Here is a 13496-nt window from a genome sequence, read left to right as displayed (position 1 = left end):
GCTGCTTTTTAATAATTCACTGATTCACCGCATTTCTACGCAGACGGCTGTGTGAAATAAGAGGAAATCCTATGTTCAGGCTGGAAATCAATTCTGTGATTTTGCCACCGCCTCAAAGTGATCCATCCGTGGTTGCCGTGGCAACGACCACACGAAACAACACCCAGAGGTATTCCTGAATGTTAATTTGCCGGCGTGCGCGGCGGCTACAATCCATCAATGACCAAAATGGGCCGCTTTTTCCGGCCTTTGTTTTCCTCACTCTCCTTTTCTTAAATAAGGTCGGAGCTGTTGCATGAGGAACCGGTGACGAGATGGATTTTGTTTTTCTATCTCAGCTGGAAGGAACCCAGTCACTTGTTGGTTTGTTTGAGCAATAACATTTTATTCCAGATGTCCCACAAACAACTATATGTGAGACAAAATATATATTTGGAAGGGTGATGATGAACGACAAGTCACGGAGATGTAAAGAAATGGAAGAAAAAAAACATGTTTTTCTTTTCCACAGGTGGTGGTGACACGATGTTCCGTCCTGCGGTTCCCTCCGTGTCATGTCGGTTCCGTTGATGGATGAAAGCTGACAGCCAACATGTCAGAGCTTGTGTTTGGAGACTGTGCGAGACTGAAGGTGGCGGCGGAGACTGTATCTGCCTGTTATCGCATTCTGGATTCTGGGTCCTGAGCCAGAGTCATCTTCTCACAGCGGCGCGTGCGGAGAAAAGACTCATCTCAGTTTAAAGAATGAAAACCGGTGGGTAAATAAATGAGATGAAACTCTGTCCTTCAGCCAACTGCTGGTGGTTAGCACCAAGTTATTAGGGTCCACGCCAGCATGTGGCTGCTGTCCCCCGCTAATAAGGGATCCGTGTGCACAGGAGAGGCACATAGATCCTTCATTAGAGCCACCACCATGTGATTGTTGTGTACACACTTGGCAGTTTGATGGATGGGCAGGGGCGACTGGAGCATCACCGACTGGGCTCAAACGAGCAGGAGAAGACACGAGGATCAGATCTCACTGCAAAACGTGTCAGCGGTCAGATAAAAACAATACAAAAACACACACTGAATACAGCCAGTGTTTCAGTCACGTGTATAACAGATCTACGCAATTTGCCATTCAAGGACATTTTTATTCCTCAGATGGTTCGGAGAATCAAAGCTTTGAAAGAGTGACAATGGCACGGCCTGCGTATTCTCTGAGGCATTCTTGCCCCGTGCTTTACTCTTGACCACTTGACCCCTCACTGATTCTCTCTGACCTTTCAATTTACCGCCGACGTGACGGCATTCAGATTCTATGGTTTTAACAATCTTACAAAATTATAACACATGAACACGAGCTCTGCGAGTAAATCGATGTTAGTCGGCGCTTTTTTAATATCAAACACACCTTGGAAAATTCAATTTGATGAATCAGTTTGATTGAATATGAACGGGCACTTGTCTTTTAGAATAGTTACATGCATCAACACAAAAAAATAAAAGAAGTGATGAGCAACAGTTAATTGCTCTATAAATCTGCCTCAAATATCAAGCTGGCAAAGTGAACGTGTTTGGAAATATAAATGAATCGTGTGAATCATAAACTGAGATACGTTGTTTGACTCTAAGCAAGTGTGTGATTGGGTTGGCACCCAGAGGAAGTTTATTAACAGATATCCATCATTTCTTTAATTTTGAAAACCTGACGCTGACCTAACATCGCCTAGCAACCGAAGCTCTATCAGTATGTACACAGACAATATTACAATATTGTTTTCCCTGAATCGGTTGGATTCGTCCTTACAGACGTTGTAGTCTCGCTGGCTTTACTGAACAGGCCAAATTAAAGATGAATGCAAAACGCACAGGTCGTCACCTCGTCTGATTCGGGTGCACGTGCAGACTCTTCCTGAGGGACGATCAACGATGCATAAAGGTTATTTGTCAAGTGGACCCCCCTGATTATCAGGGATTGTGAATGGCCGCCATACCTTCACTCACGGCAACGCTTCTCTGCGGTGTGAAAATCAAAGTGAATGTGGAGGAGGAGTAGGAGGAGGAGGAGGAGGAGGAGGAGTCCTCAATGGGGGGAAAGAGAGGGGTGGGGAGGCAGGGAGAGATACCAGCAACACGGGCAGATAGCGAATGCTCTGGAAAGAACAGAGGCTCCAGTGTAAAGAGTATGTGCGTCTTAACGGAGCAGGTTTCGCTCGGAGTGTCGTTCCCGGTCCGAGCAGAGCGCTGAGGCTTTTGGATGCTGTCCAGCCATCACCACTCCGGTAGGTTTATCACAGTGCAATCTGCCTGAGCCGCATGCTGACTGATCCTCCATCCCCTGCAGACTAGAGAATAGCTGAAAGGATGTGTTGAACTTGAATTTTTTGCAATTCAAATGTAACATTGCACAGTCACCATTTTATTTTTGTTTGTGTGTGTGTGTGTGTGTGTGTGTCTTTTTTTAGTGATTTACATGCAGGAATGTTGTTGCTGCTCGGGCCGATGTCTGAAGTTTTGGCCGTTCGTCTCCTCCCTTACACGAGCCAGACAAAGAGCTGGAAATAAAAATACCGCGCGTCTCGTTATAGCTGCAGAGACAGATGAAAAGAAAAGATGGTGATGATGTGCAGTGTTTTGTTTGTCAGTTTTAATGCTGGAGCCGCTCCTGTCAGAATGAAGATGTTTTCCCCACCGACTCTGGCTACATCCCCATCAGCCTCCTGCTCCTCCTCCTCCTCTCTCCTCTTTCATCATTAAATCATTTTTGTTTCCACAAAAAGAAAACCATCTTAATTATAACCTCACATCTGTCACACAGTTCAGCCAAAGTGTGATAATGACACAGCCTGTCAGGTTCCCACACACACTCTATCACCAGCACCGGCTGGAGTCTCAGCCTTGATGTCTCGCTGCACGCAGAGATGTCATATCATTCCAGCTTTTCTTCTTTGGTTTGGCTTAAAAAGGGGGGGAGAATGCAGCGACACGGCGAGAGATGCTGCTGAAGTCAGGCACGGGGAACAAAGCAGTGAGGGAAAAATTCCTCTGCAGCAGCAGCCGGCTGATGCTGATGCTGATGCTGATGCTGATGCTGATGCTGATGCTGATGCTGATGCTGTAACTGTGCCTCTTTATGAGACTAGTGAGAATAAAGTCCGTCTCCTATGATCTCTGCACTTGTGGAGTGTCTTTCATTCGCCATCGACTGTGATAAGCACATCCTCTTCATATTTTGCCCTCAGTCACGATTCTGATAATGAAGATAGACTGGCAGCGGAGTTGAGGATGTTGAAAGTTTAATAACGCTTAATAATTCATTCTGAGCTGGATTATTTGAAGGGGTTTGAGGAACGGAGTCCTGGGGATGACCTTAGGTGATATGCGTCGTCTATGTTCACAGCGTTTTCGTACCCCTGCGATTTTGCTTTTCCTCGTCTTCAAACATCTCTGTGATTGATTGATTTACTGTTTTCTGGGCAGACACATGCCAGAGTGAAATCTAATCTCCCCACATCTACAAGTGGCTTCGTTGCAGCCCGGAGCCTCGCACTGCTGCAGAAATCATCTCAGCTCCATGAATTATCCAAGCGATCACGTTTGTACTGTCACAGATATGAGGCTATGAGATATGAGATTAATTGCTTTTATGTAAGTGAGGTCCCTTAATTTAGGGGAGCATCATTAACAGCCTTGATTCACGCTTCGTCTCAGACGCTGCTCTCTTGCCTTTGGGTGATATCATGAAAAACAAAAACAAAAAAAACAAATATATATATATATATATATATATATATATATATATATATATCTTCTTTTTTTAAGTCTCAGAATACCTTGGGCTTGACCTGGCGTGGCAATATCTGATATGTGGATTGTGTCCTTGAAAGTAGCAACGACAACACGAAAGCAGCGTTGGAGATAGAGACAGTTGGACCCTGTATTGGGTGGTAACTTTTCTCCTCAGTCCGGGTTTTGTTTCTACGACAAAGTGCCGTGGCCGAATGCAGTCTGCTGTTTGAATTTGATATAACATGGATCTGTTTTTATTTCCTCTTCTTTGATTCAAGAGATTTTTCATTAGCGAGACATCGGTTGTGAGGGAATGAAAGTGATTCTTCGAGGCCCACAGGGCAGACAATTGAGGATTTCTTCATGTTTCATGTGCGTTCAGAAATCAGCGCGAGGAGCTGATTAAAACGCACTTGAGCCAAATACGCTGCATCCTCTTCCTGCTGCTCCTCATTGTCTCTGGTACTCCAGGGCCACTGGAGTGGCAGCTTACCTGTGAGCTGACCTCTCGCGACAACCTCGGGAAATGGCTTGTTCGAGCTCCAGAACAGCATTTCGAAGGACGGAGCAATCGGCAAACCAACCGACGCACGGAAATCTCGGCAAGGAAAAACATCCAGACGCACGATGTGAACGTCGTCCGACACATTGATCCGTGATAGAACTTTAATGGAACAGATGGGGACATCACATGTGTGCGTCTCTTCACTGTGACCCATCAGCGTCGCCATTGAGAGCCGACATGGGCAACTGGTCAGACATCCCTCGGCCGGAATAGACGACGACTTATGGTTTGTTTCTCGGCTGAACGCAGGGGTCCTTCAGCACAGCATGGACCTCTGCTCTTCTTCTTCCTCTGTGAATTTCAACGAGATGACGGCTCTCGGGCGGCTCTTGGTGTGAGACGTGTAATCTCTTTGATTCGAGAGGAGAGAGGCTGGATTCAGCTGCTGTAAAGTGGCTCGAGGGGCCACCCTGCATGAAAACGTTCAGGTTTATATTCAAAGGCAAACAAGTTGCAGTATTGCAATAAAAGCTTCACTTCAAATGTGACACTCTTCTAGATCATGTAGAGCGCATTTCCTCCACCAAGGCCCAACAACTGGCCCCTTGCATTGAATCAAATGCACCAAATCTAACACACACCCATTGATACCAGTCTCCTTAATATATGCCAAATTTTTTATCCCACATCGAGATCCATGAATTAGACTCCGGGAAATAGGTGGAAATGTTTAATTTAAGGGGTTCTTTCTTGGCCCATGTTCGATCCATTCTACCAAGATTGGTGGAAATCCACTCAGTAGTTTTCTTTTGCGTAATCCTGCCGACGATCAAACCAACAGATGAAACGAAAACAAACGCACAGGGGTTGAAAACATAACCTCCTTGATAGAGGTGATGAAGCATTATCATAGCGCGTATTACCGTGACATTTCCATTTAAAGTGATATTTGAGCCTATTTCGATCGACTGCATTGCAACTTCACCCTTTAATTAAAACTGAGGTGAAAAGGTCACCAGCCAATTAAAAAACGCATGTGTGGTGTGACTCGACTGGGGATTAGTTGGACAGAGAAATCTCTGTCAACTTCTCTAGCATCATTTGTAAAATGGCACTGATCAACTTTGGTTGAGCGCCTTTTGTCATCATGTCGATACTGACCACCAAGCAGTGTCTTCGAGGGACGCGGACAACACTGGACTGGGAAATAGTGATTTTAAGATTTCACTTGACACACTTGTCTCCTCTCCTCGCTCATTTCAGACTTGCAAAAATGTCTGATTTGGAGGACTTCAGCAGACCAGGGGGGCAGGCGAACGTGTCCGACAGCTACCAGCTCAACCCGGCCAGCGTGATCGTGTCGGTGGTCTTCTCCCTCATCTTCCTGCTGGGCACCGTGGGCAACAGCCTGGTGCTCGCCGTGCTGCTGCGGAGCGGCCAGGTGGGCTACAACACGACCAACCTCTTCATACTCAACCTGAGCGTGGCCGACTTCTTCTTCATCATCTTCTGCGTTCCCTTCCAAGCCACCATCTACTCCCTGGAGGGATGGGTGTTCGGCTCCTTCATGTGCAAGGTGGTGCACTTCTTCATCAACCTCACCATGTACGCCAGCAGCTTCACACTCGCCGCCGTCTCTGTGGACAGGTTTGTGACACCACACGGCTCGCCAGATACCAACAATAGACATTCTGTGGTAATTAAATCGCTTCCACCCTGCAGGAATTATAAACAATCGTACACCACATATACAGTTTCAACATTACCCTGAAATAGTTATCGTAAATGAATGAGAGAACAGTGGAGATAAAGGCCAGTGTTGTTAGAGCTGCTTTTCATAATTAGGATCACATTTCCCATAAAGCCCCTGGGAGCTGCCTGTTGCACATTATTATTAATACTAGGGCTGCAAGTAATTATCATTTCCATTAGTTCAGATTTTAATGTGACGTCTTCATATGTTTTATTCAACATTTTTTCAACAGTCTTAACATCACATATATAATGTATATAGCAAATATTCACATTTTAAGGAGGTGGAACCAGAGTATGTTTGGGATTTTTGCTCATTGAGTGACTTTAATGATGATGATGATTATTATTCTGATTAATTATAATGGGGGGTGTCGCAGTGGTTAGTTCAATCGGCTCACAGCAAGAAGGTTCGAGGTTGAAATCTGACGGCAGGTCTTTCTGTGTAGAGTTTGTTTGTTCTCCTTGCTCCTCTGGTTCCTCTGGTTTCCATCTTCCTCCCACATGCAGGTTATAGGTTAATTGGACGGATATCCTAGAAACCATAGACCAGAGCGTAGATCCTAATCCCCGTGGGATATTTTAGATCAAGAAAAGGATGGATTACATATATGGCATATACATATATCTTGATAGAACCATTGGTTCATGAGATATATAAGATGATATATTTTGGGGGGGTATTTGGAACTGGTCATTGAACTTGACCTTTGACTTTGGTGACCCCAAATATATGTATGTGCAGACAATATCCACATTAATTTGTATATCAAATTTCAAACAGATCCGTCTGCCCCTTCACTAGTTGAAGTCTAATATTGTAGATATCGACTCGCATATCCTTAGTATACATTTTGTAAAGTGAGTATCCTCAGTATCCTCGTACTTTATCACAGATTCATGGTTTGGTGCATTTACAATTATTTTTCTAATCTGAAGATTTAAAAAACACCAGCAGAACAGCCAGACCCCAGAGGTGCACGTTAATAGAATTAGTCAAAATGCCTGTAAGACCTCGCCGGAGATGCTGCATCTTTAATTGAATATCTTATGAGAGAATCGTGTCTTATTCCTGGCTGAAAATTAGCTCCATCGCAGAGGGAGCACCGAAGCCGTCATCATATTTGTTGGGCAACACGATCAGCTCGGTCAATATGGACAGAGTCGGTGCATCCGCCCTCCGCAGGTGACCCCGTCTACCCACACTGGCTGTGTTCACACTTAATAGGATTCAATACATTTTTTTTTTTTACTTGCCAACCAGACGTTTCCTCCTCAGGCAGGAAAAGAGCAAGGAAATATGAGTCAAGGGTTTATTACATACAGCAAAAAAACAACTAACTACCACAAAAAAAGAGGCTCTTATACTTTGGAGTTCAGCTTAAAAGAACGGTGTCACACACACACACACACACACACACACACACACACACACACACACACCTTGGGGACATTACATTTATCTTCCACTAACTGTAACTGCTACTTGCCTATCCATACCCCACACCAGCCCTGATCTTAACCTACCCCTAACACACACACACACACACACACACACACACACACACACACACATACAAACATTGTTATAGGTCACCCTCGGGACTTAAATGTTCCTACCTCTTAGTGATTTTATCAGTGCGAGATCTACATCTCAACAAACATCTTCCCAGCCTGCTTTTGTGCAGTCTGATTTATTTAGAACCCCAACAAAAAACTTAAAACAAGATGTAAAGCATCTCGTCAGACACTAACAGATTGTCCATTAGCTCATATTTTCAGTCCAGCCAACATTCAGAGTTGTGTCTGTTCACTTGTAGTTCCCCAAAGCCGCTGAGCCTTCATGTGCGACAAAGAAGGTTCAAAGCATCTCTTACTTTTTCTTTTTTTCTTTCCTTTTCCTTTCATATTGAACATAAGTGTCTTTGGCCCCTCTTCAGTGAGGTTTCATAGACCAGAGAGTCTGTTTTCTCTTTTTTTACCCCGGTAGAGCTGGATGGAAGTGGAGAATGCAGGACAGGTGGAGGACATGGATTTGCAGATTTGTAACACCTCAAATACTCCCCGTCTGAGAGTATTAGCCCCGTGAAGCAGCATGTGCAAAAAGGGAAACACAGCTGTACATTTGTGAAAGCTGAACAAACCAGGTGTTTACAAGTGAAGCAGACAGATTGGTGCCATGAAAAAAACCCATCACTGATGACAGTGCGTGGCGTACGCTGGGATTTGCACCTTTATTGCCTCCCTGCTCAGCAACATCAAGAGCAATGCATACGACACAGAAAAGCTCTGTGCTACTGTCGTGGTTTTGCCTAGCAAAGCATGAAAGACCTAGCCCCCTCTGTGTATATTGCAGTCAGTTTGACATATTTCCCCAGGGTGGTTTTTATTCAATAAAAGACACAAACCGCTCCACTGTGAATGATTATGATTCAACACAGAACCCGCGGCGCGGAGTGGTGGCGCTTGTGAGTGCGGAGGTGGCAGTGTCCTTGTGTACTGTATTCCCTTTCATACAATCACACCATTGATGACATTACCAAAAAATCTATTTCTTCTCACTCATGCAGTGCTCACTATACGCCATATCCAATGTGCAAGGTGAAGATTCGAGTCCGGAAAATAATAACGTTTTTTTAATCTGTAAATCACAAACGAAATGTGTGTTGATTTGTGATGGGGAATTATACTGGATTTTTCACTTTGAACATTTTTTTAGTGAAGGCGATAACGATTAACAGGCAGGATATCGGTTTACATGTAGGAGGAAAAACCTGTTGGGTTAGGAAATGTATAGTGAGTTTAGTTATATGGTACTTTCACAGTTACAAAGTGCTTCACAATGAGCAAGATAACAAAACAATGAAATGAAGAGTTTATATTTGAAATAATTCAGATAAAATAAACACATAAGTCAGATAAAACCAGAAAAAGGCCTTCAAGCTAGATAACAAATCAATAAAATGAACAGTAAAATAATTTAAAAAGTTCAAATGAAATAAACAAACAACTCAGATCAAATCAGGTAAGGGTTTTGAGTTTTAAGATAAGATAAGATAAGCTATACCTTTATTCGTCCCACAATGAGGAAATTTGGGCATTACAGCAGGAGGGTGGACAGAAGAATATGTAAAGAAATTTACAAAAAAGGGTTATTATGTACAAAATATAACAAAAAATAACATTACATAAAAAACAATGGCATATAAATACTATATACAGAGCAGTAGCAATAGTTGCACATGGAGACGAAATATAAATACTTCACAGTTAGTTATTGCAGGGAATTGAAAGACAACACTGAAAAGTAACAGTTCACTCAAAACCCAAGATGAACTAAACTGAAATAATCAACAAAGATGTGCTCCCTTAAAAAACGATTCTGAAGCTTAAATCGGCACCTGCCCAGATTGAACAACATACCAGGCTAGGATATAATAAACTGTTTTACATTATAGGCTCTGTCATTATATTTACAATAAAATTCTAACGTAGATTTTAGATTAAACATTTTTTGCTTTAATGTTGGAATTAGTCGAATACTTACTCCCTTTTACCCTAATGTAGTTGCTGCACCACACTGGCTCCGCATGTCTGATAATTACCACAACTCATGTGTGGGTTTTTTTCATTTATAGGTATTTGGCCATTCGCTACCCACTCCGCTCCCGGGAGCTACGAACCCCTTGCAATGCAGTGGTTGCCATGGTGATCATCTGGGGTCTCTCCCTGGTCTTCGCGGGCCCGTACCTCAGCTACTACGACTTGATCGACTACGCCAACAGCACCGTGTGCATCCCCGGCTGGGAGGAGCAGAACCGCAAGGTGCTGGACACGTGCACCTTCCTGGTCGGCTACGTCATCCCCGTGCTCATCGTGAGCCTCTCGTACACGCGCACCATCAAGTACCTGTGGACGGCCGTCGACCCGCTGGACGGCATGTCGGAGTCCAAGAGGGCCAAGCGCAAGGTCACCAAGATGATCATCATCGTCACCGTGCTCTTCTGCATCTGCTGGCTGCCGTACCACGTGGTGATCCTGTGCTACCTGTACGGAGACTTCCCGTTCAACCAGACCACGTACGCCTTCCGGCTGCTCTCCCACTGCATGGCCTACGCCAACTCCTGCGTCAACCCCATCGTTTACGCGCTGGTGTCCAAGCACTTTCGCAAGGGCTTCAAGAAGGTGTTCAGCTGCATCCTCAGCAAAAACGGGAGGAACAAGGTGCACGTGGTCCACGTGGCCAACACGGTGCCGGGGTTCGAGGCCGGCTCCACGGAGGTGTCGCAGATACACGATGAGAACGCGCGGCAGAACGAATGTGAGATGTTGAACAGGCCGATCGCGGAGCCGAGAGAGGCCACGGTGACGCTGAATTTGCCCTTTCAGCGGCAGACTTGACGAGTGATCCGGCATCGCTCGCAGATCAACCTTTTGTAAAAAGACATTGCAGCCAATATTTTAACAGAAAATGTGTGAACATGTGATCACAATAATCATGTGTTCAGTGGCAAACAGGGGAATAGATAATTGAATGAGAAATGCATATTTTTCTTTAGTTTAATAGAAAGGGACAGATCAGAAGGAAAGTAAAAAAAAATTCTTAGTATTTCCCGTTTCAACCATTTGCCTTAACCACAGCATGCACTTCTTCAGCATCTGAGAATCGACATTTCTCCAGCACTTTTTCAGAGCAGCACAAAATGGCGTTATGGAGCATTCACACGACGAGATTACATACATACAAGTATAAGTCACGATTCGACGCGAATAACACTTGTTTCCAGTTTATACTGTTTATTTGAACTCGGATTATTTATTCAAGTGACACCATGCAGCGGAAACCAACCAGCGTTGAGATCCTCCAGACGTCACTGACGTCTCTGATTTTAGTGATTTGCGAGCTGCAACTCACCTCATCACTGAAGTTGTCGGTAATCAGTTATATGGACAAAAAACAACAAACGTAAAACATTTCGATACGTTTCAGTACATTATTTGTGTACTTCTGAGGGACGAGAAGAGTCACGTGTTTCCGGGTTAGAGACATGGAGATGTGTTTCCGGTCTCACTGTGGAGCTCCAGAGCTCTGCAGCCAGATCCGCATGAAAAAATTGCTTCCCTTTTCATGTGAACGCAACATGACACTGTTTGTATTTGTCCCAAATATGTTCAGAGGTTTGCACCTGTGCAGGGAAAATCCATACCATCCAATCCATCATCCATACAAGTAGCACCAGTAGCTGTTTGTGTGACATCAGACAGGGTTTCGATGCAGGTTGTACAGCTCATGTGCGTTAAGTTCGGAGGAATGACGGTAATATTTTTGGGCATACTTGGAACCTGCTCGTTGATATGGTTGTTTTTCTTTCCTTTCCAAGTGGAACAGGATGTTCTTCTTAGGTCTGTTTATCTTGCATCTTGCATGCAGGTGCTGCTCTGCCTTGTTACACGTTCGTTTGAATTATGAATGTTTTAACTCAAATCAGTTATATTTCAAATTTATTCCAGCATTTTACAATGTCAAAAGTTAGGGTTAATACATTCCGGTGTGGTAAGTTTGAGAATCAGGTGTCAAGTTATGAATGTAGTTAAATAAAAGAGAAAAGTTTATTTATTTGATAAATGATAAGTTATTGATAGAAGAAGGCATTTTCTTGCTTGACTTGTATTTTGCAACAACTATATTCATGGCATGTTTCTCTTTCTGGTGTAAAATATTATATATTTAAATGAATATGTTTATCAATGAGTGCACTCCTGCATTTAAGATTTGTGTATTTTTAAAAAGTGTGTATTTTGAGTATTTACATTTTTTTAAAAGCTGTCCTATGATTGTGATCATGATCCTTGACACTGTCTGGGGTTTCTCTCTCTCCCCAGATGAAGGCAAATTATCAGTATCTCTCCGATTCGCTGTACGCTTGTGTTCTACCTCAGAGATATGACAAGAAAAAATGTTTTCCTCTCAGTTCTGTCCTGTTCTGATTGTATAAGACGCAATTTTCAGAGCAGAACATTCTCCATCCGACGCGTTTATTGCGCCCTTTGCATCTACGGTATATACAGTACTTAAAGTGTCTATGTTAGTTCTGTTTCATCATGTACATTTTCCACCTGTAACAGCCTGTAGATTTGCACATATATATATACATATTTAAATATATATTCATAAAATAATTATTTAAAACACAATGTAACACACATTTTCTGCTGTGAGGTTCTAGTGGTGATTTATTCAATTCATAAATTCATGAATAAAAACTCACTGAGGTCCACTGGAGAGCCATTCACTTCTATTGAAACTAATATATACGTTTTATTTATGCTATCTATCTATCTATCTATCTATCTATTTATCTATCTATCTATCTACTGTTGTATAGTATATACTGTACATATATGTGTATTTTGGGTTTCACTGTATATTTATGTATATTGCAGCCTTATGTTATTGCTGTTTTCTGCTGCAAGCGTATGAGATGATACATAAGGAGCATGTGCAGCACAACAGAGCAGATTGCCAAGAGTTTCCTTCACAGTTGTACATCGAGTAATGTCAGGCAGAAAAATTACAAGCTTGATTTTATCATACAACCACAAAATAACGATTTCAAACTTCTGGGGAACATTAGTTTAAAAAAAGTAGACAATACAGTTAAAACCAGGCATGAAGCATGCTAATATGGACTATATATTTAACGTCCCAAAAGGTGGTAAAAAAAATTATATCAAAGCTTTTTCATTTTTTCATTTTTTGTGTGTTTTTAATACACAAAAAGATATGTATTTTCACTGAATCGCCAAAATTGCTTGATACTTTTTGTAAAACTAAACAAAGTTTAATTCCGGATCAACATTGTGTAAACGTTGTACAAGATTATATTTGATAATAGAATAAAAATTGTGACCTGTTTGGCCTTCCATAGACAAAAGTGTGGCTTACATTCAAACAAGCGCTGATCCTTCTTCACCAACATCATCTCTATTATCATAGTTCAGATAAATGTGCTGCTGCTGCTGAGCGACCAAAGCTTTTACTGAAACACACATATAATTATCTAAATGTGCGTCTACATCCGGTTTGAGTGTGTGTTTTTCCTTTTAATGTGATGAAGCTCTGGAAATTGGGCCCCTCGGTAATTGTGGAAATCTGAACTTACGTCACTGGCGACCTTGACGGGGTACGTGTCGGTGCGTTGCTATGGCAACCACACTGCGGTTAATCTGAGAGATAGTTTGAGGGCGTGAGAACAAAACAGTGTTTGAAACTGGATTATAAAATCAATTTAACTTCTACTTATTCTTTATGTTCTGCAATGACATAGACACTGTACAGACACAAACGTGACGTGAAGAGGACAGGAGACCAATGGGGGGAGTTGGAAGACTTGACTCGTGACTCATCGAGCCCATTGGGGCTGGTTTTGGAAAACAAATTTAGCAGGAGGAGGGGAAATGGGAA

At 42.8% G+C, this 13496-nt stretch overlaps 1 protein-coding gene across 2 annotated transcripts; it reads left to right on the top strand.

The window, feature by feature from the left end:
- Nucleotides 1-535: 535 nt before the first annotated feature.
- Nucleotides 536-12920, top strand: galr2b (galanin receptor 2b). Of its 2 annotated transcripts, none has more exons than XM_047328389.1 (3): nt 536-754; nt 5543-5926; nt 9670-12920. In XM_047328389.1, the coding sequence occupies exons 2-3, from the start codon at nt 5553-5555 to the stop codon at nt 10430-10432; spliced, it is 1137 nt and encodes a 378-aa protein (XP_047184345.1). In that variant the 5' UTR covers nt 536-754; nt 5543-5552; the 3' UTR covers nt 10433-12920. The 2 variants fall into 2 exon arrangements, with proteins under 2 accessions (XP_047184345.1, XP_035471604.1); XM_035615711.2 differs by lacking the exon at nt 536-754 and adding an exon at nt 2128-2267.
- Nucleotides 12921-13496: the final 576 nt, after the last annotated feature.

This window comes from Scophthalmus maximus, chromosome 17, assembly GCF_022379125.1.
Source record: "Scophthalmus maximus strain ysfricsl-2021 chromosome 17, ASM2237912v1, whole genome shotgun sequence".
In the NCBI taxonomy this organism is placed as follows: Eukaryota; Metazoa; Chordata; class Actinopteri; order Pleuronectiformes; family Scophthalmidae; genus Scophthalmus; species Scophthalmus maximus.
This window is presented reverse-complemented; position numbering and strand designations above follow the sequence as displayed.